Source organism: Lingula anatina, chromosome 3, assembly GCF_051362555.1.
Source record: "Lingula anatina isolate TDL-2025a chromosome 3, LinAna3.0, whole genome shotgun sequence".
Taxonomy (NCBI): domain Eukaryota; kingdom Metazoa; phylum Brachiopoda; class Lingulata; order Lingulida; family Lingulidae; genus Lingula; species Lingula anatina.
In genome coordinates this window covers 10,074,374-10,101,473 of record NC_141769.1, presented here as the reverse complement: position 1 = coordinate 10,101,473, position 27,100 = coordinate 10,074,374, and the positions used below count along the sequence as shown (strand labels likewise).

Sequence of the window (27,100 nt, the reverse complement as noted above, 5' to 3'; positions counted from 1 at the left end):
ATGCAGGATCACAATAATTGTTCATAACCATAGTATCTTAATTTGCACACGCTTTAAGGCAACATCAATCTTTATCTTACTAATTAAGTCATCAATAAATCATCAGATGAAAAAAATACTACTGGGGATCTTTAATCCTTATGTTAAAGAACCTGGGAATATGTACCCTGGGGATCAAGGGTTCGAAGACAAATTTTGCTGTACATCAAAAGAGAGTTAAATCAAACACCGATGTTATAATGAGTGCAAACTGACTGTAAACACCTGTAAATCACTACTGTAATAATATAACCCACCTGTTTGTACCTCTATCTTACAAAGCTCTTGTGACTTTAACCTGATATATTACTGAATCTATCTTACTGGCAAAAGTTCACCCCCTCACCAGCTTCAAATCAGATAAAAACCGAACTGAACTTTTTCACCAGTTAGCAAGTTGATCATGTAGCCACAGTGTGTTTGTTTTTTAAGACTTCTGCTCAAAGGAATAATTAGGCTCACTTACCAACTGGATCTGTCGAAACTTTAACTCAAACACAAATGCACTCACCTTGACTATTGAATTGGTAATAAAAAAAAAAATTTTTCTTACCAGTTTGCCCCTCTGTATGACCATCTTCTTGCGGCTGTTGACCACCTGCAAGCAGATTGGTCTGGTTCAGTTCATCAGTCTTCAATATACCCAACTGAGACTCTTCTGTCAACAACCTGGACCCCTTCAGGAACTGCAGACTGTTGTCCAAGGTAGATGCTGTGCCCTCAGAACTGCCCGATTTCAGCCTTGACCCCTTCAGTACACTCAGGCCACTTGGGTCATCTGAACCTGCTAGACCTGTGGACGTAGAAGAAAAATACTTATTAATTTAAGAATTGCTTGTGTCGTGTTTTAAAAAACAGAGGACCAAGTCGGTGGATTGTACTTTCTGAACCTCTTCAGTCTGCAGATAGAAACACAGGTGGCAAATGAAATTGGTTTTGAGATCAAATTCTAATGTGTTTTTTCTTCAAGAAAATAAAACAAGTGGCATGCACACACAACTGGATTCTGCTTTCTGATTTTTCCACACACATCAAGGTATGTTTTCATCCTGGTAACAGTGTTAGCTCACCATTGAAGTTGTGCAAAATACCGACAATGTGTTCCACTGGTTTGGAAGTGCATACGTGTACAACTGGTGTATCAGCCTGTTACCACTTTGTTTACACAGTAAACCTACTGACATTCTACAGCTACTGTTGGAATTATTCCAGAGTTTTTTTCTTAACTTGATCCCAAACATAATAAAACAGAAGCACCTTTTCAGCCTTGCTTCTTCTCGTGAATCAATGTGGCACTAAAAATATTTTAAGTGATAATAACTTGGTATTAACTATATTCAGTTATGGGACAGGCAGCAGAACGTGCCTTTTTGCAATTTTACTTATTCAATAAATTTTGTAACATTTGTGGCCACTTGTGCATTTTACAACAACAATATTCATTCACCTAGCAACATGATAAACAATGCATTGAAAAGTAGCAGTAGAAAACACCATTTTATCAATTGTCCAGAAATGCTTTTAAAAAGAAGTGGATTGCACAGAACGATAAACTGTGGTCTGATTACAAACAAGAACCTTTTCTTATATATCTCATTCTCCTGCAGCAGGTTAAAAATGTCACATTCAGTTGGTAGTACAATGTTTACTAAGCAGTCCAAAGGAGCATTATTGGGAATGACTTTGTGTTTTGCAGTAAGTTAAAAAAAAACAAAAAAACATGAACTTCTTAACATGCTAATTGTAACTATTTGCAGTATTTTAAACATTTCGACATCAATATCACTAGACATATAAAATAATATTAAGTATAATCTATATATTCATATACATCAAATCAATTTCTCAACAATTTTCCTTAATACAGTATGAAATTAAAAGGTTTTTCTTTTGGGCAGAGAGCAGTATGTAACTAAGTTAATGTCCCTCACAGCTAGGACTTTACTTCTGCTGCTATATACTGTGTGCATATAATTGCTTAAGTGTCTACTCAATTTATTTTAGCATTTTGGACATGCAATGATTACCTTCAAAAATCTTTTTAAAAGTTCTATATTTTTCCTTTTTTAAAGTTTTTTAACAGAGCTAATAAAATATGAACAGTTCGCAGTGAGTTTAATATATGATAATGTTTAACAAAAAGCCTATGCAATGGTTACCTGCCGAAATTAAAAAAAAAAGTTCTATTTTTTTAAAGTTCTTTTAACAGAGCAGATGAAATTTGAACAGTTCACAGTGAGTCTTATATAAATGTTTAATAAAAAAGCCTACCTTCTTGTTCAGTATCAGATCCAGCAGTAGCCATATAAGCTGATGGGGTCAGGAGATCAGGAATGGGGGAGGCTAGCTGCACAGAACCAGTATCATAAGTTAGGTTCAGTTCTCCAGGAAGTTTTCTATGTTCCCCACCAGCTGTCTCTGTGGTTTGTTCTGATCCCACCGCAGCCACCAAAATGGAACTCAAATCTGGAACATGTGCATCTGATTCAGAGCCCTGAGAGTGAAGTTTGGTGTCAAAGGTAAGTTTTTCATAGGTTTTATCCAGCGTTGTGATCTGTGTTTCCCTGTGACTATTGGAATTATTTATGTCTACTGTAACATTTTTGATGTCTGTGATTAAACATGGTGATTCTTGTTCCTTGGTAGATACGGTCCCTGACAATAATGGGCTATCTTTATTGAATGTCTGGTCAGTTACAGGTTGTCGACCAGTGTCCACTTCCACTACTGCGTGGTCAGAGATAGATGACTCCTCACAGGAATAGGTTTGATTCAAAAAGCTCTTTGTTCCAAATAATTTACGTTGTGGGAGTTTGGATTGTGTTGTTGCTACATTGGGCTGAGATGTCTTCTCAGATTCTTTACCGACTACCGATTTCTCTCTTTCCTGCGATGAATCCCGAGACTGATGTGGAGAACTTGATTTTTGGGGAATTCCTGAAACTGGCAATCTAGTTTTAGGTTTGGCCAGTCGAGATTGAAACTTGCTCTTTTTGCCAGGCTCTGAAGTTGACGCGGGTGCCTCGCTGTCTGTTGTATCCTCCCCAGATTCTGTGTCTGCAACAGCGATCTCACTGACCTCTGGTCTCCTTAGAGAGACCTGTTCAGAATCTGGTGACTGAGAGTGTGAGCGTTTCCCTTGATAGATCCCTTTGGGAATGCTCCGTGGCTTGATCAGCCTTGACCTTGAAGGCAGGGGCGTTTCTTCTGTGCTTTCGACACCATCTGATGGTCTTACCTCTGCCTCCGTTTGTGGTTGTGCAGTTTCTGAAGAAGAATCAGTTACTGACTGGGTTTCAGATGGTAATGCTGAGACCTTGCTGCGTGGTGCAAAGATACCATGCATGGGACGACAAGTGAAGTATCGCACCCCTCCTACTTCACCATCGTGTTTCCCTTCAGGCTCATTCAACTCAATCCCACAGAATGTGCCATCCACGAAGTGCGTTCTGCCAAAATACCTTAACACACCACACTTCTTCCCACTGATACAAACATAGTCTCCGACCTTCAAATCCAGGGTCGGTGCTGACGAAATGACAGAGTCATTTTCTTGTGGGGGTTTTATGTTTGACTCCGCCACAGTGGGGGGTGTGGGTGATTCCCTCTGTTGGTTCTGGGGTACTGATGGTGTCTCCCCCTGTTGTTGTGGTGATGGCTGAGAGCTTGATGACGAAACTTTGGTGAACGTCTTAGGCTGGGGTAGAAAAGATTTCCTCTTTTCTCGATCAGTTGTGGGAATCCTGCTCTCAGCCTAAAATAGAACAAAATGAAATAAATTCAGAAGTGTCAGATAGAGCAGTTCATCTTTAGCCAATACAAACAGAACCTTCTAACCAACCAAAAAATGGTGGTTACCAGGATGTCAAAACATTATCTAAACAACACATTTTGTAACAAGAATACATAAATATTGTTGTTAATTTAGAATATATATAAAAGTGCCTACTGCCCATGGATGGTATGTGATATATCAAATTTATGAGCCCACTAAAACCTAATAAAAATGTGATTTTTACTGTTCAAATAACCAAAGCCTCAGTATCCTGATGAATATTTGATTAATAATATGTGACATGACTGATGCCCAAGGTTTGATAAAAGAAGATCATTTTCTTTCAAGATATGAACAATCGATTTGAAACTGCCACTTGTTCAGTAATGCTGGTCTTCATTTTTTCGGATAAAATGAAAGTGATGTTATCATAAAATTGATTTTTATGACATATTACAGTCCCACCAATTATCTCTCTGAAAAAGAGTATTTCTGACAAACTTCCCACTGAGTATTGTTAATTAATACAAAAAAGCACCCCTGTCAGTTTCATCCCACATGTTATACATCAATTAAGCATCTATAAATGTTTCTTAAACCCCCCTTGATCACTTGGATGCCCCCAAACATTCTTTTTGTGACAAATTTTATTCAACATAATTTACATTGGAGTATTTCAGGTAAATTCACAACCTCTAAAACAGAAAAGAAAAAAAATATATACACTCTCATTATAATTGTAATATTCTTAATACATACAGGAGCCTAGGTTTCAAAAAAAAAAAAAAAAAAAAAAAAAAGGGCCGCCCATCAGAATTGAATAAAAAACGTGGAATTCCACGTTTCCATGGAAAAAGCTCATGTCTGTTAATACACTGCCTTAAATTACCCAACTAACCAAGTAATTTCCATCGTCAGATCCCTACAGTTGTGGCTCAGTAACTTAACCATGAACATTCAGTACAATTGTACACATCATTTCTTTCAAATGACAAATTCATTAAAAAAAACAGGATATTAAAGCCTGTCCTGTGGGTTGCAGATCAGTAACAATAACCAATTGTCATTTAACAAAAGCTGATAGGTTATTAACAAATACAATTTTACAGAAGGAGAAGAACAAAATACTGCCCACCTATACGTAGGGAAAAAAGAAAATCAATCCGTTAACAATACTTACAGAACAAGGCCATATTCAATCACTAACACTGTTGACTCTGCTTGAAATATCACATATACTCACCTTCTTATCGTATGATAACCTTAATGATTTACCCTCAATAAATCTTCCGTTTCCTGATGAATTTCTTACTTCTTTTTTCTACCATAAAATCATTGACAAGCTCTTAACAATAGCGTTTTCTTAATGACATACTACTTCTTCAGAAAATGTTTAAATCTTGATGATTTAAGATTATTTCTAAAAACTCTACACACAATCAAGCCATCAACCTGATACAAAATGTGGACATGCATATAGAAGTGTCCTTATAAATAAGCAAATACAGCTATAATATTAAAATAGACAGGTCAAAGCTGTTCTTCATAATATTCAAACCTAACAATGACAAACTCTTTACGAAAAATTAACATTTTATACCACATAACACACATCTTTGAGAAAAAATTCCATCCTAAACCAACTTTGTTTGTGTACAGTAGCACCAATGTTACCTAACTGGTCTCTCTCACTCAATGTCAAACGAAGAGGCCACCTAGCTGTCAGAGACGTGTGTTCAAACACATGTTGGCTCGCTTAAGTGACAAACGGAATTGATTTTTCTAGCTTTATACAGATCTAGTGCTGCTATTACGTTCAAATGTGATTCACTTGAAAAACTCAATAAATGGGACCTGTTGGTGACTAAATGCACAAACACACTCTAAAGCATTATTCAATATGTGCTAAACTAACACAAGTTGTGCTTTTTTTTTCCCTTTGAGTTCATGTATTAAGAATGACTGTTAAAAATATGCTCAGTCACTTTTCTAGAGTATTTTTTTTTTTTTTGAGATATGGTGTTATTAAATTCTTTATATTATTACCTGTTTGGCTTGATTTCAATAAGATGCCATGTGCATTTAGTCAAAGATGTCAAAAATCAACTGTCACATATGAAAGGTAACAGTAAATATGACTTTGGCTTTGTATGAAACAAAAATGAAGTTATCAAGTCACAAATGCTCTGACATGTTTTTTAAAATATACAAATAAATGCATGTGGCATCAGCTTGTTAACTCAAACAATATATTCTCACAAAGTTAATTATGTACAACACTTTGATTCTGTACCTGTCACACATTAGTCAAATACCCAAACATGATTTTTAAAAAAATTTTGACATCCCTCAGTTGATGTGAATCAGAAATACACAACCCCTTCTCTGCACTTCTCTTCATCTTTCTCTCCCTTTTAGGTCTCCATAGATCAATAAAGTTACAACATCAGTCCTTTTACAGAAATGCACCAGTGGCATCCAAGAGGTTTTCTGCTTGACTAAATAAAACTGTCGATAAGTCGGTAGCTTGCTCACTGACCATAAACCTAATTTGCATTGGACATCCACCAAGTGGCTTACTGACTGCCCAGTGCTGAATTACGATTAGCTCTTACATGAACATCTGAGGGACTTGGAAAAATAGTGAAAACATGTTTTTCACTTTATCATGACCAATAAAAAAGAAAAGAAAATTTAATGTTAATTAATGCCAATTACTTCTCAATAAAACTACTCAAAATTCAAAATCTATTCCCTGCACTTCATTTCAGATACAAATGATATTATCTACACTTTATTAAACCAGCCATGCAAATATCAATACTAATCAATAAAAAGATTTGTAAACCTACACCTTAAGTCAACAGTTCATCCCCTGCTCTATTGTGATCTGCTGAAGGTTACAACACTGGTGTTGAAACATTGTCTAGGTGCCTCGATTCACATCAGCTAAACAACTTAAAATAATTCTTGCAGAAGCACGGCAGACATTTTGGATCAAATATATCATTTTTTAAGCAAGGAAAAGCTAATTTTGTTGCCAAACTCTTTAGGTAATCATCAAATTGAACTTTTTCTTTTCAAGGCCTGTCTATTCAAACTGAAACTGTGTCAAATTAATGCAATGAAACAGATTTTGAAATTGCAATCTTTGATATGGCAAGAATGAAAGTACAAAAATAATCATTCTTTTTTACTTTTTGTCTCATCCATAAGGTTTCCTTAAAAAGAATCTTGCACATCATACTGTAAATGCATCAAAACATCTTACACATGTGATACTTGTGTTTTCCTTTGTGATATCTGTTATGGGTATCATACAGTTTGAACAAACACACTTATCAGACCTCTGTGGAGATATTACCTCAGAAATCACTATTGTTTCTTTCCAAGTATCTCACTACTGAATGGCTGCATCCAGAAGACAACAACAACAACAAGAATAAAGCCCATCCCTACAGAAGTTCAATAATTCAACCTGTGTTGAATGCATATACAAGTGGTTTCTGTTGGTCATGACCCCAATTCCAGAAGACTGCACACAAAAGATACCAGTGCAAGTATTTTATTCCCTTGATAATGCTTGCTCAGACATCAAGATCGAGTTTTCTCTAATACCCATAATAAAGCTGGACAACCATGCATGTTATAAACTAACACAAAAAATAAATAAATCCAGGGGCACTACTGTTCTAAAAACAGCCCGTAGAAAGGAGCTTTAATTCTACATTTTACCAATAAAATCAAGATGGTATAATTTTAGTGGCAATTTTGGTAATTTGTGAGACAAACTGTATCAGTTGAATAATATATATGTCTTAAAGTGAACCACTTTTCACAGTGGCAAACATAACAGAACAAAACTCTCTAAAAGTTTTACCATTCTACATGACAATAAAATTTCTCATTTCAGATGCACCTCTCTGCAGCCATCTTTCCACTCCCACATCAACATGGGACAGATCATTTTGCACATATTTTCTACAGCAGGATCATGTTCACAATTTACGACAATTCCACAATACTCTACTAGAGTCTCTAGTCCCTACCCATCCAAAAAGAGAAATTCCCTGTTCTAAATCAGACTTACCATGTTACTTGAATGAGAATATTTCAAAAAACTGCTGGTAAAATCTATTCTACTTCTGCTACAAGAATGATGACATGGCTTAATGATTACCGCCGATCCATTCCGTTGCTGTGCTTTTACTCTGACTTGCTCTATGAAATGCTAAACAGTGCTAGCGTGCATTAACATTAACATTACATTGAAGCTTCGTGTATTGAGGAGAAGTTATTGATCGCAGAAACCCACACCAATGCTAGTACAGCTTTCATCAAGCCAGCTAATGGCTGTGTTCACACATATACAAAATGGGCAGGTTCTGCAGAATCACGTTTCTGATTTCAAAAGTCAGATACAGGTACCAGAAGGATTGTCTGACCATGATCAGATGCACCAGCCCAGCAGTAATCCACCTAAAGAAATGATGTGTAAACTTATTGTGGCTTTGCCACTAAATATGTTATCAAGTATAATTGTATAGACTCAATGACACTACCCAATAGTTCCAGTTCAACTAAGTGTGAACACACCTGAAGATACCCAGTTAATGGCATCCCATGTGACTTGTTGCTAGGCAACACAATTTATGCCATTTTCTGTATAGGATTTGTAACTTTTTTTGTACTTCGGGCATCAAGATAGATTATTCTAAAACTCCTCTTGGGACATGACCTAATTTGCTGATTTGTTAAATGTAATAATCACAGAGCAATTGTCTACGTACAGTATGTGCAATTAGAAGTCAAAGTATTTGCGTCTTATCATAAAGTGGCACTTATTGATAAATTCCTCGCAGCATCAAACCAGAAGCTGAGGGTCTGTAAAACAAGAGGAATATTCAGCAATCAATTTGTTTTTAATGAGACAGAGTATCATTACTATGGCATGCGATCGAGCCAACTGTTTGGCATTAATCACTGCTGTCATGCCGTGATAAAAAAAAAGAAATTTTCTAAATAATACAATTTTGCAATTACATTGCTTAACTGCTGTTTTTACCTTCCCTACCCCTTTTTTTTTCTTAGATAATTGAACTTTGCAAAACAAAAGATTGCATGATAAGACCAAATCCTTAAATACTATGTTAATACAGGGCAGGGAAGACTCTTCAAGAGTGTGTCGTTTAGTAAAAAAAAGTCAGAAAATATGGCGTGGGGTTCAGGGAACTGATTAGGTCAATGATATTTTTGGCTCCCAAAAAGTTGGAAATCTGCCGTTAGTTGGAAAAATCTTGTACCTGGACTGTGTAAACACTCCTCCTGTATACAAATGATATTGGCAAATCTACTACTAGTATCTTTTGCCAGTAATCATGAATTAAAACAATTACGGATAATACCTACTCCACACAGGTTTTCATTAGGTGGGATAATTACATCAAGAACATTGCCTCTCATGAACAGATGGGGTGACTTTATCAGTGATCGTAAAAGTACACTATTTACCTCACAGTGTTACTAGCATATATCTACCAGGTAATTGGTTTGAAATATCATTTCATTATGTCGACCATTAAAATGTTCTTCTGAGAATTAAATACATTAATCAATATTGCATGAGATCATTATATCATCTAATTAGCAGACAAAAATAGATCATTAATCAAATCATTAGGGAAAATGACAGAAGGGTTATTTGCTCTGTAGATTCTTTAAATGCAGCTTCCTTTTGTGTGTTAATTAACAATATGCTATTTAGGCAGAGTGTTTAGAGAAGTTAATGCCTTGGGTCAGAAAAGTTCCAGGTCAATATTAATACTAGGTTTGTGTCTGGATGCGTTACATTATGAGGACTGTTCATGCATGTTCAGTTACCTTGTGCACAGAGTGTATAGAAATACAACATCATAGTTGTAGTTCGACCACAAAGTATTTGATTATGAAATCTTCAATTTCATTTTTTTTCTAAAATCTTTAGCAGCTAGTTCAAATATATGGAACCTTATTATAAGCAAGAAGCCAAGAATTGAGTGATAAAATAAAAAAGTTGAGAATCTACTTTGCTCCCTTTGTAACTTATTGACCTGCAGTTCAAATTTGTTAGAAATAGCAAATCATTGTATAAAAGTATATTATGTGTGTCATGTAAAACACATCCTCACACATCCAAGTATAATAGTTTCAATCAATATGTTAATCTGTAATGAAACTACCTGCCTGCTTTTGCCATGCAACAGAATTATGTAGCAAAAAAAAAAAAATAATAATAATAAATAAAAATAAAAATAAAATAACATAAAAATAAAAAATAATAATAAATAATAATAATTAAATAAAAAAAACTATAAATTCAAGCAGTTCAGCTGTTACATACATGTACATGTGTATTTTCCACCTTTATAAAAAAATACAATATCACTGTGTTAAATAATTACTGGTCTATCACGGTGGCATATGGGACCACACAGATGGCCAATCATCATATGCCAATCACCCGATGTCTTATCATCCATTTGGGAGCATAGATCACCAATCTGACCTTCAATCAGCTGTCATTTTATCACCAATCTACTTGTTATATTACTCCAGTATCTTTATGGCTCTCTAGATTCAATTTAAAGATCTAATACACAGGAAAGCTGTCTGGTGGTAAACGGAAAGAGTGTGGAGTAATTATGTAAGTGTTAATTGGATTAGGTCCATCAAGGCATGAGTAGCACACCTTTGGGAGAGAGTAAGATGTGTAATGGATTAAGAACATGTCTCACACCAGTTCCGTCTATGTATAGAACCACCGGGCACTAATTTAGCACACGCAGTCAAAATTGCCAGCTCAATCCAATTTTGTAGGTTCTATTTTTTCGAGACGCTCACATCTGGATACACTTACACTAAAATTACATGAAATTTTGGACTGTGAAACAGTACGCAAAGTGCATGTTATATACTGTATGTAAAACTGAAGAATATGTGCCCGTAAATGAGCAAATACACATAAAATATACCTTGTCCATCATGATCTGCACTGATACTGTGTACTGCATACAGTGACAAACATGCATAGGCCTCTTTATCAGACAAAATAAAGCTGAAGTATAAAATAATAATCAAGCTACCTTGTATAGTATATATGTGTGTCAAATTATTTCAAACAAACCTTATTTATACCAGCATGATCAAGCTCCTCAAATCGCAGCTGTTTTTGTAGGACTTGTTCATTAAAATTTCAAAATCTGATAGCTTTATTTTCTTGCCATTCGAAACTACATTTATTTTCAGCAAAGTTGGATAAGGTCCAGGTTCATGTTCAAGCTATTCAGTGTTTGACTTGTAACTGTAAAACCAGCATAAGGGCTGGAAAATATTCAAAATCAAAATAAAATTTGTAGTTTGTCATTGTGATAGATGAAACAATGAGTAAAACACAAATAACAGAGAGAGGATTAGAGAAAGCAAGCCATCTATGCAGTCTATGAAAAGCAAGGATGAATTGATGATTAATAAATAGCACACAAAAAGCTTTTCTCCCTGCAATAACGTACAATAAAAATTAGGTCAAATATTAATACGTTTCAGGCAAAGTAATTACAATGATAAATCTTTCTTTGATCATAACAGCACACATGACATCTACCAGTATATCATAACACTGATCACATTATAGCAAAAATTGATTATATGCAGTAAGAAAAAAAAACTCAAGTTATTCTTGTTCAACATCTACATTTTTATTAAAAGTGAAAAATTTAGTTATTATCTTGCTTTATCCAATGTTAACACACTATCTGCCTGATGTTTCATTCATTTTTTCTACATCATTTAATGGACAATAAATAAGTAATGCCATTACTAGCAACATATAAAGTTTTTTTCCGTAACTGCGTGTAATTCACTAAATCATTGTAGCCCCAAACTGTTAATACTATCAAAAACATTATACAGCCTGCTTTCAAAGTTATAACTCTCTAATGCATTTCTTTATCTGATGGTGATTTCCCAAGTACAAAATGCATCCAAATAAAAATCAATGCATTAAGTTAATGACTAAGCGAACAAAGTTGCATTTTCTATTTTTTATTTTTTTTTACCAGTCTGCCTTCAAATATTTTATCCGAATTGTCCCTACAGCCTCAGAAAACTTCAGTCCAAAAACAGTCTGAAGATGTAATTGACAGCTAAAAACAAAAGAAAGCAACCACTAAAATTTTCACTAACCCAATCAGACTAGCAGTGCACATTTCAAAATTGTAATTTTTCACTGCCTTACATCAAATCCACTACTTCAGACCACTGTGGTCACTGTTGCCGACTGCTCTACACTCACTTACTTGCACAAAGAGGTGCAGTCAGCCCAACAGACCAGCCACCTTCTCTGCTCTCCAGTCTAACGCACAGGGAACACTAGCCAAGTCAAAACAACCACCAGCTCCCAACTTACAACCTGTGCAGCAAGAGGATAACAGAAATACTACCTGGAAAAATGCCTGGAATGCTTTTAATTTTCTAAGTGATTTATCTGGTAGGTTTGGTCGAAAATATCGAACCAGATGGGTTCAGTAGTGGCTAGGGACAAGGGCAGGGAGGGAAGAATCCCCAGAGGGTATGATTTTTGTGTGTAGTATGGTGATAGACCATGTGAACATTTTTGTTCAGTAGGAATTATGTGCGTAATTTTGCTGATAATCATCAACTGCATAATCTCTTCAGCCCAGGGGAATTTCTTAGTGCTTTATTCTATGGAATACCCAAAATGGGAAAATCCAGCAAAGAGGGCACTTTCAAAAGCCATTTTTCTAATAATTTTTTTCAAGTTAATTTTACAGCTGTCAGATATTTCAGGGAATTATCTCCTGAATCTTCAATCAATCCCAATTTGTGATCAAAATACATAATTCTGGATAAAAAAATATATATTTCATGCCAAATTCAATCATTCGTCATAATCTTACAAAAAATACCAAGCAATAAATGCTGTGTTTGTATTCACAAATGGTCATAATAATAGAAAAAAATGAGAAAAGTCATTAGTACCTTCTACTAGTGAACTGTCATACAAAATACACGTTATGAAATCTAACAGATATGAATGGTTTATATCTGTATCAATTTCATCTCCAGTTATTAAAAAAATAAAATTTTACAGAATATACTGTAAACAAACCAAATTAATCTTATCTCTGAGGAAAACCCCTTCAATACATCAAACAGTAGTAAAGTGCACCAAGTTGGACGGAGACAGGCCAGCAACATTCTCTCCCCAGGCATTATCCAGGTAAACTATTTTAAATGGGACATGTAATTGATTGCAGAGAACTCTTATTACAGCAGCCTGGCACCACTGCATATTAATAATGATTTATCAGCACACCCTGGCTCTAAAAGCCACTTCATTAAGGCTTTCTAAAATATCTTCAGTGCCTGCAGGTTATCATACATCGGATGATATTGCCCCTGTATGTGTGTGCGTATGTACATGCGTGCTCCTTAATGTGTGCACATGCATATGGAATTTTTTTGCGAGTGAAGACAGTGCAGTTAGAGGACTCCTACTATCTGGTAGTTAGCTGAATTGGTGAAAACAGTGACATGTTGATTATCATTTAGTTACTTGAGTTCCAAATGCAATGTCCACCTATGAATCACCTTACCAAACCCAAAGATAATTTACACCTAATAAGAATATCAAACTTCTTATAACTTCATACTTGAATCAACATTGATACTGAGTAATACCATTAAAATCATCCTTATTTGTTGATTCAAAAAGATCCAGGTATCCAGGTATTACTTTGATAATGTAATCTGCTTATTTCAACCCATTCTAATATCCATCTTTAACCATAGACTGTCGTCAGATATTTTCATGTAAGAAATGCACAGTAGATGGTCAACAAAGTTAGTTTCAAAGGAAATGTTTCACTCTGTCCAATAATTTTTAATAGAAAGGGTCAAAATCATTCCATTAACCCTAAAATGGTTTAAAATTTTGTAGTCTCTGAACAAAAAAAAAATGCTGACAGGGGGTGAATGGAGATAAAGCATTTTCCAGGAATGCCTCAAATATTTACACCAAGTAAACAATTTCCACAATCTATAAATCTATTCTTCAAAGAAAAAAAAAATCTAAAATACCAAACAAACTCAACTTCATATGCCATGCACAAGGTCATGTAATACAAATGGATGTTATTTTAAAGATAAACTTCCTGGAATTCCCTAGATAGATAGTTCACCCCTACTAAATATCTCCTATGGTTTGTAAATCTAATAAATTCCTGGAGTTAAAAGAGCCACAAAAAGATAAGGTATCCACCTTTCATGCACCGCAGGTAATTACTTTGAGAAGAGGCTTAACATATCACTCTGAAGTGCCGTTCACACAATCGACTTTTAAAGTGTATGCTCCATGAGCTCTCTCCCTGTCCTAAACCAGACAGTGACTAAATTCATTCAGGCTCTGCTGTGTGAAAACTGTTAAGTTAAAAGCAATCACTGTGTATAACTACATGCTGATATAATGAACATGCCATTTCCACTTTATAGTATGTATACTTGTGAGAGTTTTTAGCTCTCTGACTCAAAGGTGCTCAGTAAACAACAATGGATTAATTCTTACCAGTATTGGCAATTCACTATTGTAAAAGGTGAAAAATTGAAAATCTGCATTGCTGGTATACCCACATCTAAAACAAATGGTAAATGTCAAACACACCACCAAATTTTGTATTTAAAATACAACATACTTTTCTTATACCAAAGCAGTTAAATACCACCCCTTTAATTAATAAAAAATATCTAGCAGACACAGATAGTATATCAAAGGCATTCACACCTGTCTGAGCACATTAATCATATTATCCTAATTCCCTGCAATGGCCGAAGCACACTCCAGGTGAAGTCAACAGAGACTGCTGCTCCATTGACTCCAAGGAACAAGTAAACAATTTCCAGAATCTTAAAGGAATTCCAGGTGATAGTAATTCCAGCACTGGCTATTCCCAGGAGGACTGGGTTACCTGTCAGGTGTACAGGTCATGGTGTTTGATTTGTAACACCTTGTTTTCCCTCAGATGCACACGACTTCTTACTGAATGGCCATATGCTTCTTATTTCCTGGTAATAGGTACACTTAATCACCTTGCAGGATTGCACTACAGGAGAATACATTCAGGTTTTTTCTGCTTTTTTTATTGTTCTGTTGTTGTTGTGATGAACTCTCCTATTTTTTTATAAACAAGTTAATATTTTAATATTTAACATACTTTTTAATCATCGGATTTACTAACCAAGGTAAGCGATATTTCATGTTTAGATACCAGCATAACAAGTCGAGAACATTTAGACAAAAGTTCATCTAAATGTCACTGGCTCAAAGAATTATTTGCTTAAAATTTCTAACATTTCAGACATTGTTGTGTAAAATTTTAATTTTCACAGTAATTTTTTTTCACATAAAATGTCAAATGGCACAGAAAAATTGAAAATGTCAAAGTTAAGAAATTCTCTTTGTACTACAAACTGGCCTTCCTGCAGGTTGGATATATCCTTATATCAAAGAAGTGTGTTTGAACTTACCCTTGCCTTTCTCTTCCAGCTACTAGTACATCTCTGCTGTGGAAGGCGATCTCTGCGAGAAGGGGAAGTCGCAATCACGAAAAATGTTGGCATCAAAGCCATGATGAGATCAAATTAGACAAAATGGCAAAAAGTATAGGAATGTGATGAAAGAAAATACAGCAAATTCTTCCAAACTTCCAGTTCAGGTTTTAATAACCTTTCCACAGGATTTTTTTTCCAGAAGAAACCTTTGCTTTAATAAATCTTTTGGATAATGTTTGCTTTTGCAGCTGTTTAAGTTAAATTATGTATTACATTGCTGCACAACTAAGCTCATGACAAAAGTTCCAATAACCTTGGACATACCGGTATATAGTTTTTATTAATGTTTTCCTTGAATAAGCATAAATCAGTAAACTGTATTTTATATGGTTACTCATTCCTTTTCACCTGCATGATGTAAATAGTCTTTCCACTGGCAAAAATAATCAAAAACTGATATCTGATACAATATATGTTTTGCAGTGTGCTACTTTTGTTTGTCCAAAATCAAGTCACCTTAGTCTTAGCAATAACAGCTCAACCAAAGATAAAAATACTTTCAACCTCCTGTCCTTTTATCTTCAAAATGCCAATTCCTCAGAATAGAATAAGATTTCATTTCTCTCATAATAATCATGCAAAGATCCAGTTAAAGATGTTTTCTTATTTTTGCCTTTGATAAAAGTTTAAATGTATCAGATTTCCTCTTCTTCTCTTCTCCCAATGAAATCCTCCCAAATTCACATCCTTGAATATTAGTATTGGGACTCTTATCACAGCAGGATTGTACTTCGCTGAAATTTCAAACACAAATACTTGTTCAGCTTCCACTCCCCCAGGCCTCCAACATAAAACACTTAAAATGAGTCTTAGTTAAACTTTCCCTTTTAATTTCCTTTGAAGATGTATTTATGCATCCAAGGTGGACTAAATTAGTATTCCTCCCCATGTCACTGCAGGTTGACTCCTCACAAACAAAAGACTCATCAGGGACCAAACAAGTACTCATTTGAATTTTACACATCTACTAAAAGGGTCTCCACCACATTTCAGGAAAGTGACACTTTCACCTCTGATGTAACTTTTTATAGCCCTTTTTATTTTGCGTGACTGTTGAATGATGTACAGTGAATCACAGCATGCCAATAGCAAACCTTTCTTTATTCAGCAATACTATTTATGTGAAGTGCCACTGTGGGTGGAGCACTGTTTTCTTTTATTTTTTAAGAAATCTAAAATTATTACTGGCATCTCGTCATGAAGAAAAGCTTTAATACAGATGTTTGATACAAAATTGTTGTACCTAGACTAAATACTCTTCAGGAAAAATACAATATTGCATTAATCTACGTATATAAAATGGGAAGAATACAAGACACAAACAGCATATAGCCAATTTATCTTAAGAGAGAATGATCTCTAGGCAGAAGGTACAGCAGCTGGTACATGTAACTAAGGCTGCACTCACAACAGTGGACTAACTAGTCCAAGGGTCCAATATGGTCAACCTGCTTGAATACTTCTCCACGGATTATCTATTCAGTGTCTATGAACAGATTTGACAGCAAGCTTTGTAGTGGGTCACCATATTTGACCCTAGGACTAGTTAGTCCCCTATTCTAAATGGGGCCTAAGTGAACCAGTGCCACTACTTCATAGCTCGGGACAGGGTCACAGTAAGAAAAATATGGACCTCCACTCTCTGTAATGAGATAAGAATCCTTGATATATAGTTCACCAGACAGATAATGCCTTTCTAATAGTTCAAATTTTCAGTGGACTTTAACAATATAACGATGGGCCTGCATACAAAATGACCCCCAGTAATAATATCTGGGTTAGGTTAGGTCTGGGTTAGGACATCTGAAGACTTACCTGATTTACTCATGACATGTCAACTGGGCATGACAGACATACTACGGGTAGTTTAAGTAAGGTATTTTCCAATTCAAACTTAGAGTTAAAGATCTCCAAATGATCCAATTAATTTAATTAAATTATATGCAGTGATTTAACTGAATGAGGCCCTGTGCTTATTTTTTATCTTCAGCATGCACGTACACTATACAAACAAACAAACCCACACATTTCATGAGGACTGATGAGAATAATGATTCTCTGTTATCTATAGTTAAAATAATGGAGGTAGTATTATCATTGATACATAAGTCAATACATAATAATGTTATCTATCGTTAAAATAATGCAGGTAGTATCATCATTGATACCTTAGTCAATACACAATACTGTTATCTATATATAATAGTAAAAATAATGGATGTAGTATTATCACTGATACATAAGTCAATACACAATACTTGCAGGTATGGGCATTGTAGTTCTATCCAAGTCACATTCATAACACTACAATAGGAAGCCCACCTGTATTGGTTTCATTTGTAACCACATTCTACAACTGAGTACACCCATACACTGGTGGTACGCCTACTGTGGAATAACATTTCTAGACTTTGTAAATGTACAATACCCATTATCTAAGAGATACCAGTATGCACACAATGAAATACATGAACTGCTCTTGTTTGGCTTTTTTCCACAGAAAGTTTAATAGAAAAGAATCAAAGGCCAAAAGAGATAGTGATATTTCATGTCTATAGTCCAAAATATGTGGGCAAAGTCAAAGTGCAGTACTGTTACAAAACTGCAATCAACCTTCAGTATCAAGGCCTCCCTTAAGATGGCAATTCTCTTGATGACACTCACCTGTATCTAATAAGCACAACTGCTGCTCCTGTGATCAGACACTAGTGCCTTAGACATGGAGTAAAAATGCTAGTTACTAGTAAGTGGTCACTGATATACTAGATTCAGTGTCTGTGGACACAGAACCCCACTTAATAAACTTACATCCATCAAAGAATAATGTCTACATCTAAAGTATATATTTAGACTTATTTATCTGATATTGTTAGTGCAACTTGCCCAATGACAGCCAGGTGTGAAATTTACCTGTGATAAAGATGATCAATAAACAGAGGCCAGCTCTCTATCTTTTTAACTACTTGGGATTTGGTAATGTTCAGCCACTGTGCAAAAGTGTTTAAAACAATATTTAAAAACATATATACTGATTTAAATAATTACGTGCACATGTTGAACCTACCTGCAACTATGTGTCACAAATGAAAAAAGATGTGGGTGGTTCAAGAGCTTCGAGTCCACCAATGCATAACAAGGCAGCAAAGCTGTCAAATGTACAGACAAAAAAGCAGAAAATAAAGATGCAAAAAAAGGTCATTTTGTCAATTTTGATGCAATAATAAATAATGCTTATAATAGCACTGTCAGTCAACACTGAATTTTAATCATGCACAACAGGTAACACGGTCAATAACAGGAGCGGACCCTGAGATATTTTCTGACAGTATTCCAAAGTATCTATGTTAATCCATCCTCCATTTTGATGGTCTTCCAACAGAAAAAAATAGATACCAGTCAATATAAACTTAATAACCTGTCTTCAAGAAGACCCAGAAGATGGTCTCAATCCATCCCTTCAATAAGATTACAGTTTCAGGACCATGAGAGACTATAGTCACATGATGAAAGTCTCAATATTTGAAAAATGATGACAGTGCATAAAATAATTTTATATAATGTTTAAAGACATAAAAAACAATACAATTGCTTATGTGGAAATACAGAAAATGTGCAGAGCCTCGAGCGGATGAGAGTTAAAAGTCACAAATGCAAGTGTTTGAGAAAAAATTGTAAAGGAAAACATAACAAAACTAGAAAACCACCGAGAGTGCAGACCTCTGCCAAGGCAGCAATTGTTGATTATTGTTGATTATTGATTGATTATTGAGCCAGACCACCACTAAAAACTAATCATTGTCCTCTTTGGCCCAATTCTGACAGTTCCTGAAAATTTCAGCCATAACTTTTAGAGTTATGTTGATGACAGACAAACAGGGGTGAAAATATAACCTCCTAGGCAGAGCCTGAGGTAAATATAATTTCAATGAAGCTGCTATTCAAACTTTTAATCTTTGATTATATATATATATATATATATATATATATATATATATATATATATATATATATAATAACCTGCATAATTATCACTGCTTCCTTATTATTAATCTAGCAGAGAGCTCAACTTTTGGGAGTTTACAAGGAAATATCAACAAGTGTGCTTTATGTAATCTCCTTTAATGGCCTATCAATTAGGCAAATGACTTTATAACTCAGAAATTAGCTAAGTGATACCCAAGGGATATTAACAGACTGACCCTCTCAAAGGTCTTTCAGGCCCATAAGTCACATCTTAAGAAAAGCACAAAACAATAATGCACAAAATAGGAGACTACCAATTCTGATGCAATAATACATTATGTTTTACTGCACAGTCAACATCAAATTTTAATTATGCACAACAGGTAACAACGACGAAAGTAAAAGCATAAGGCTTCAGGCCCATCAGAGTTCAAGTTTATACTTAGAAAAATGAATACTTAAAAAATGAAAATTTCACACAAAATTGCATAAATTCAATAATAAATGATAACCCAATTGACCTGGCTTTCTAATTTGAACTGCATGCCAATCCTAAAAATCATACTTGTAAGTTAAAAATAATAATAAGTAACACAGTTTTCTTTTCATAATGTTTGCAGTAGCAATGCAAAAATATTGTTGTCAATTTTGATGTAACATTACATAATAAATTATAGAATAATTATCACCAATCTTTGATTATTGATAATAAATAGCATGGATATGTAGAAAATTTGATTACCATTTGGCTTCATGTCCATGGGAGCTCCGAGTCCCACAATGAATATGCCAAAAAGATAATGAATATTTCACTCAAATGTATAACTTCCAGAAAAAGAAGCCAATTAGACTGCTTTTCCAACTCATTCTGCATTTTAGTCCTGTGTTTCTTTTTTAAAGGTTTGACAGTCATAACACGGTTTTCCCATAATGCTCATCATAGCAGCACCACCAAAAATTGTGTTTTCTTCTATTTTGATGCAATATTACATAATGCTTAACAGCATAATGACCATCAATTTTTAATAATAGAATATTAGTAACATGGACATTCAGAAAACGTGACAAGCAAAGGTCTTCAGGATCATGGAACTTCAAAGTCACACCTTGAAAATGCCAATAAGTGAAAAATTAAATTTTCACAAAAAACTGTTTAACTGCCAGAAAAAATTACCAAACAGACTGCATTGCCAACTGAAGCTGTATTTTAGACCCATGTTTCTTTCCTGTAAGTTTGAGAACTGTAATTGACATGATTTTTGTTAAATGGTCATTATGAGAGCAGTGCCCAAAATAGGGTTTCTTCAAATTTTGATGCAATATTACATAATGTTTAACAGCATAATGACCATCAATTTTTAATAATGGAATATTAGTCACATGAACATTCAGAAAACGTGACTAGCAAAGGTCTGCAGGCTCATGGAACTTCAAAGTCACACCTTGAAAATGCCAATATGTGAAAAATTAAATTTTCACAAAAAACTGTTTAACTGCCAGAAAAAATTACCAAACAGACTGCATTGCCTACTGAAGCTGTATTTTAGACCCATGTTTCTTTCCTGTAAGTTTGAAAACAGTAAGTGACATGTTTTTTCTTAAATGGTCATCATGGGAGCAGTGCCCAAAATAGGGGTTTCTTCAAATTTCGATGCAATATTACATAATGTTTAACAGCATAATGACCATCAATTTTTAATAATAGAATATTAGTAACATGAACATTCAGAAAACGTGACAAGCAAAGGTCTGCAGGCTCATGGAACTTCAAAGTCACACCTTGAAAATGCCAATATGTGAAAAATTAAATTTTCACAAAAAACTGTTTAACTGCCAGAAAAAATTACCAAACAGACTGCATTGCCTACTGAAGCTGTATTTTAGCCCTATGTTTCTTTCCTGTAAGTTTGAAAACAGTAAGTGACATGTTTTTCTTAAATGGTCATCATGGGAGCAGTGCCCAAAATGGGGGTTTCTTCAAATTTTGATGCAATATTACATAATGTTTAACAGCATAATGACCATCACTTTTTAATCATAAAATATTAGTATCATGGATATTCAGAAAATGTGATTAGCAAAGGTCTGCAGGCTCATGAAACTTCAAAGTCACATCTTAAAAATGCCAAAATGTAAACAAGACAGCACTGTTCTGAAAAGGGTTTATTTCCATTTTTAACATTTTTTTAACATAAAACAAAATAAACAGTTTGTTGCCATTTTTATATGACCAACTAAGAAAATTGATGAGATGGGAAAAATATCAATAGAACAGTGTTTAATGTCCAATTTCCTCCATTCTGAGATTCTGAACATAGTGGATGATTGAATCTGACAAACTGCAATGATGAGTTTATTTCCATTTTTGACACTTTATTACATAATACACGATAACAAGTTTACCATCATTTTTACATAATCAACTAACAATGTTGTAAAGATGCAGGAAATATCAAACAAACACTTTTATGTATCTTATTAGTTAAATAATGAGACTGTTAACATGCCTAATAATTGAATCTGAGGAAATGTGAAAAAACAGCATAACTTCTAAAATAAAGGCCCGATCATGCTGATTTTCGAACTTTACCTGCGGATTATGAATATTCATCAGTTTTGTAAGTTTCAAGCCAAAAGGTAAAATGGTTTTCCACTTATCGTGTTATCGGTGCTGCATATATGCTGAAAAAAGTGAAAAAACAGCATAACTTCCCTAAAAATGGCCCGATCATGCTGATTTTCGAACTTGACCTGTGTATTAGGAATATTCACCAGTTCTGTAAGTTTCAAGCCAAAAGCAAAAACGGTGTTCCACTTATCGTGTTATCGGTAAAAGTGCACGACGGCGACGACGGCGACGACAGACGCAGATGATGGCTATATGTAGAGACACATCTGTGTCTGTACATAAAAATGTAATGAAACTTTTAGGTAAATATATGCTGAACTATTCAAATCCCCTATTCCTTTTTGAATGTTCCAAATCTGAAACTGTTTTTCCACCTCTGTTAAAGGGAGGTGTGGATTTACTCAACCGTGGGACCATATTTTCCACAAATGACAACATATTTCAAAGGGCAAAAATCTACATACCACATCTTGCGTGACGTTAACACATTTACCTCTAGCAATGATCCCAATTACTTCACCTTTGTGACAGTAAGTGTGCCATAAGTAGTTCTAACTCCTCTCTCTGACACCCTCATAGATTCCACACCTGATGACACCCGAGTAATAATAAACCTGCCTGCTGCCTTTCCACAAGATAAACAAACTTTTTAAAGAAAGTCTATGTACACATCGAGATGATCAAAGACCTCACACCTGAGTTACCTGCCCGGGGCACCTACTTGACTGGCATATGGCCGGGAGTCTGTTTAACCAACATTGTCGCTAAGAATGAAGAGGTTAATAACACCACAGACAAGAATGACAGGTCAGTCAATGTTTGCATTGGCCACTATGTAATCTTCCAGCATTCTGCCTCACACACCTACAGTGACTATGCTGAGGAATTTGGAGGTGTTGGGAGAGGCTGTAGGAGGGGCTGGGAGGGGTTGTGGGGAGACATTTATTTAAGCAACACAGACAGAGCCATCCATACACTGCCTTGGGACTCTACTCAAAATGCATATGTTTGTGTGTGTGCCATTATGCATGTGTACATCTGTGCATGCATCTGTAGAAGGGGCCGGGGGGGGGGGGGGGGGGGGGGGGCACAGACTTGAGTGGACTGGCTACAGTAGACCATATACTTAATTTTATGTTAATGTTCTTCACAGCTAAGAAAGAACTGTTAATGACACAAGTTGCTGATAAAGAAGACACACTTTCAAACCAAATAACATGTACATATCAGCTGCCCTACAGCCATCCTATACTGCTGAGATGGTCATGCATTTAAGACAGTCAGGGAGTTATAACAAACTTTTCATCACTGGTATGATGCTTTAACCCTACATCCCATTAAATCGTAATCCTTTTCACAGCAGTGAACACTGTCTGCACTACTTTACAGTAAATGCCAAGAGGTGACATCTTTAAGATTCAATAAAGCATAATCTGATACCCAGCAGTGGTCATTAGTTACACTTCCACACTGCCTATCACAAGATATGATACATATTATGTTCTAAGTTGACAATGATTACAAGCCACCCCTATCAATCATTGTAACCCTACCCCATCATTAACTTCTAGTCTCTACCTTGTATGATGAGCAGGTCTTAAATCATCATTACACCCCACCAAGAAGGTCTTAAATCATTATTACACCTAATACCTGGTCTCATACCTACTAATTAACACAGTCAGCAGGTCTTAAATCAATTTTGAACCCTACTTTGACCCCATGCTCCGCAGAACGAGCCCTGAAGAATCATATTTATACCCCATCCCTTATCGCCTACCCTGTACAAGAAGCCCTTCTTAAATCATTACTATTTAACAGCCAATCTCTGGTCTCATGGACAGTAGCATAAACAAGTATTGCACCATTATTTGACATGCTGCTTATAAATATGGGGCAAAACATTGACAAAGTCAGCCTATTATATTTACACAACACCAAGCTACCTGTATGCTTGGGATCATAGCACATGACGAAGCAATCAACTTTATAAACATAACCGTTTGACATTATTCCAATTATGTATCCACAAGACTGAACTGTTCCTAATCTGTCTTAATTGTAGATGAGTCTGATGTAACCAGCTTTAAAACAGACTATACATTGTTTTGTTTATTAGCAACTCCAAACAAACATGTTACACCTGGTGAGATAACAGGTGAGGCAACAAAGTTCCCCTTAAAGAAACACTGTGATGTCTGGACTCAAGATAAGACTTGTCTTACATTCATTACATTCCAACCACAAAAACACCTTTTAACCAGAGTCAACTACAAGAGAATACACTGTAAAATCCACAGGTTCTAAATAAAAGAATTATAACCTGTCATTAATAGAATGTGAACTTGTGTAGATGAAATATTTCAATTACCTTACAAGAATTCACTATAATATTCTTTACCAGTTAAGATCACAAGGCACGCAAAAAAAAGTTGCACAATGATATGGGCTGATGGATGGACAATACACATAATACCCTGCTTTTCTGCCATGAAAACAGTTGGGCCACAAGCTATATATACTGTTCAATGCTAATATCACATTGGCACAACATACAGCTATTCATTTGTTTTTAATATGCTACCATCTGCTGAATGCATAAATACCTCCAAAGCATTCAGCTAAATGTGGCAAATGAAAATCTATGTATAATTTCATCAGTCTGATAACACATGCTAAAGCATCTGTTACATGTACAGTACCACATCTTAGACAGGAAAAGAAACCACCATACTAGTACTTGAATTCAAGTTCAACCAGTGCTCAAACACAGATTTATATATTAGGCAGATGACATATTGTCACAATCAATCAGACATATATAGTTGGAAGTCAGGTAAAATACATCTGCCACCTTGATATTGGAGACAACAACTAAATAAGTGCACTGAGTCTTTGATTTCAATAAAATAGTGCTTAAGAATTATTGTTTACTGCTTTGGAATAAAATATGGAAAAACATGTCAACCTGGTCATCTTAAACTACTAAATATTGCCAGTATAGTAGCATCCTAATCAAAAACAACTTTACCTTGGACTGTTAATTCTAGAACATCAGTGTACAGGCTATGTAAATGTAGCTCCACTTTCAATCACTTCTGAACACATGGATAAATGTGTGTACTACACCTATGCACGCCAGTAAGTTCAAACCTCCCACCGCCATTTACACAGCATTTTGAGTACTAAGAAAACAAAGCTGCAAAGGTAGTACTTTTTACTCAAAACAGACAGAACAAATACGGTTCCTTTCTTGGGCAGTGAGCCTTGGACTTGAACAAATATGACTATTGGTTGATCAGTAACTGAATAAGCGTGTAGCTTTTGAGGACTTAAGTATCAGCCTTTTGTTGACCAATTGTGTGTCCATGCAACACTGGACATTGGTTTGCACTCTACTGGACATTCATTTGATGACATAAATACATAATATTGTACGACTTTTTACCTTCTAGGTATAATCTCTGTATAGTAATGGTATAAGATCAAGTACCCAATATAACAGGTATACCTACTAGAAATGAACATTAAGGTTCTTGTAATAAATTGGCAGTTTGCAAATGAAATTTGTTTTATCAAAACAAAACGTTTGTTTTTATGAACAACATTTAATAATTTACCGTATGTATATTCTTTTATTATAAATATTGTAAAAAATATTATTTCTGCACAAGAAAGGGAAACAAATACAGTGCACCTCCAAAACAAACTAAATATAATTCATATCTTTATATAATAGCAATTTCGACTTTTTATAGCAGAAACAATGTTGAATTTAAATAAACTGAAAACGGACTCAGCTCCAAAACAAATGGAATGGCACATATGAAATGTATGGGTCAAAATCACGACTCAACTCCAACTGTATCTTCATCGAGCAGCCAAGATACATGGCAATAATACATAGGACAAGAAAAAGCTGGCAGTGAAACACGAAAATAGATGTTAGTACGGATAATTGAATTAGCATAGAGACAACAGAATGGACACGACTGAATGTCTTTAATTTAACGAGTTGGTAATTTAATTGGGAAATGTATGTGCTTTTTTACACAGTGTGTAAATGTGTTTAATGTTTACCTAATTTTTAAGTTTGCGAGAAATATTTTAACTCACCATGAAACCCTTTAAATCCTGTCACATTGAAAAGGATTCACATTTCCCGGCTGTCACCCGAAAGAACACTTGCTTGTCAACTATACAGTATGGCGGCAGCACTTACTTACTTATCCAAGACAGCCCCAATACAGGGTGCACATAAAACGAATGAGATCGCAACTAACACAATTTTAACCCGGTAATGACTATTTTAGTCACATTTCAAGTCTTCCAAAAATACCATCTCCACATCCAGTCATTTACTTCCAGCATCTTCACCATTGCTATGTTATGGTTTGAAATAGTCTAATGCAAATTACAGTCATATTCAGTCGTCTTTAAGACAATATAAAATGACCAATCTAATATCTTTAAAATGCATCATAATTTGAACTTATTTCACAGGTTGGCCAGGCAAATCGAGAATCAAATGTAGGCTTCAGAACTTTTCACTATTTATTTTTCAAGGCAATTCTTTTCATGTTGGATTAAGCTATTCTTTAAATTATGTCCAGACATTTTACTAAAACTACCTTCATAATTAATTTCAAGAATATAATCAATCAGTTTCTTATACATTATGGACTCGTCTGGGGTTAAATTGGCACTTTCAAGTCTTTTTTTTTTTTCGCCATTTAATTTTAAATAACAGAAAATGGACTTAGTTGTATGGTTAAAATTGTCTTACACATCAGTGGTGCATGACCAGGTAACCAGAGACAGCCCTTTTTTTTTTTTTTTTTTTTTTTTTTCTTTTTTCATAATTTGAGAAAACTTTCTTGTTTAGATGATAGTAAATCCAAAGCAACCTTCCTACATTTTAAGTGAAAATCAGGTGGTACAGGCTCGGCTCTGTACATAATATTTTCTTACATAATTGTTCCCAATCAATATTTTAACATTAGTATATCATGCAAATATGCAAGGGTAAT

At 35.0% G+C, this 27,100-nt stretch overlaps 1 protein-coding gene across 4 annotated transcripts in view; it reads right to left on the bottom strand.

The window, feature by feature from the left end:
• LOC106156543 (uncharacterized) overlaps window positions 1-26,323 on the bottom strand; it is a 79,033-nt gene extending 52,710 nt beyond the window's left edge. For 2 of the 4 annotated variants that reach the window (XM_087009009.1, XM_087009010.1), the window contains exons 1-3: window positions 15,395-15,511; window positions 2,311-3,793; window positions 593-832 (exon numbers count right to left, since the gene is read on the bottom strand). In XM_087009009.1, coding sequence (XP_086865135.1) covers window positions 593-832; window positions 2,311-3,793; window positions 15,395-15,496 — 1,825 coding nt within the window. In that variant the 5' untranslated portion in view covers window positions 15,497-15,511. Of the gene's footprint in view, window positions 1-592; window positions 833-2,310; window positions 3,794-7,904; window positions 8,061-15,394; window positions 15,512-26,186 lie in introns of those variants that run through there. The other 2 variants (XM_087009011.1, XM_087009012.1) reach the window with 2 other exon arrangements.
• Between the last annotated feature and the right edge of the window lie 777 nt (window positions 26,324-27,100).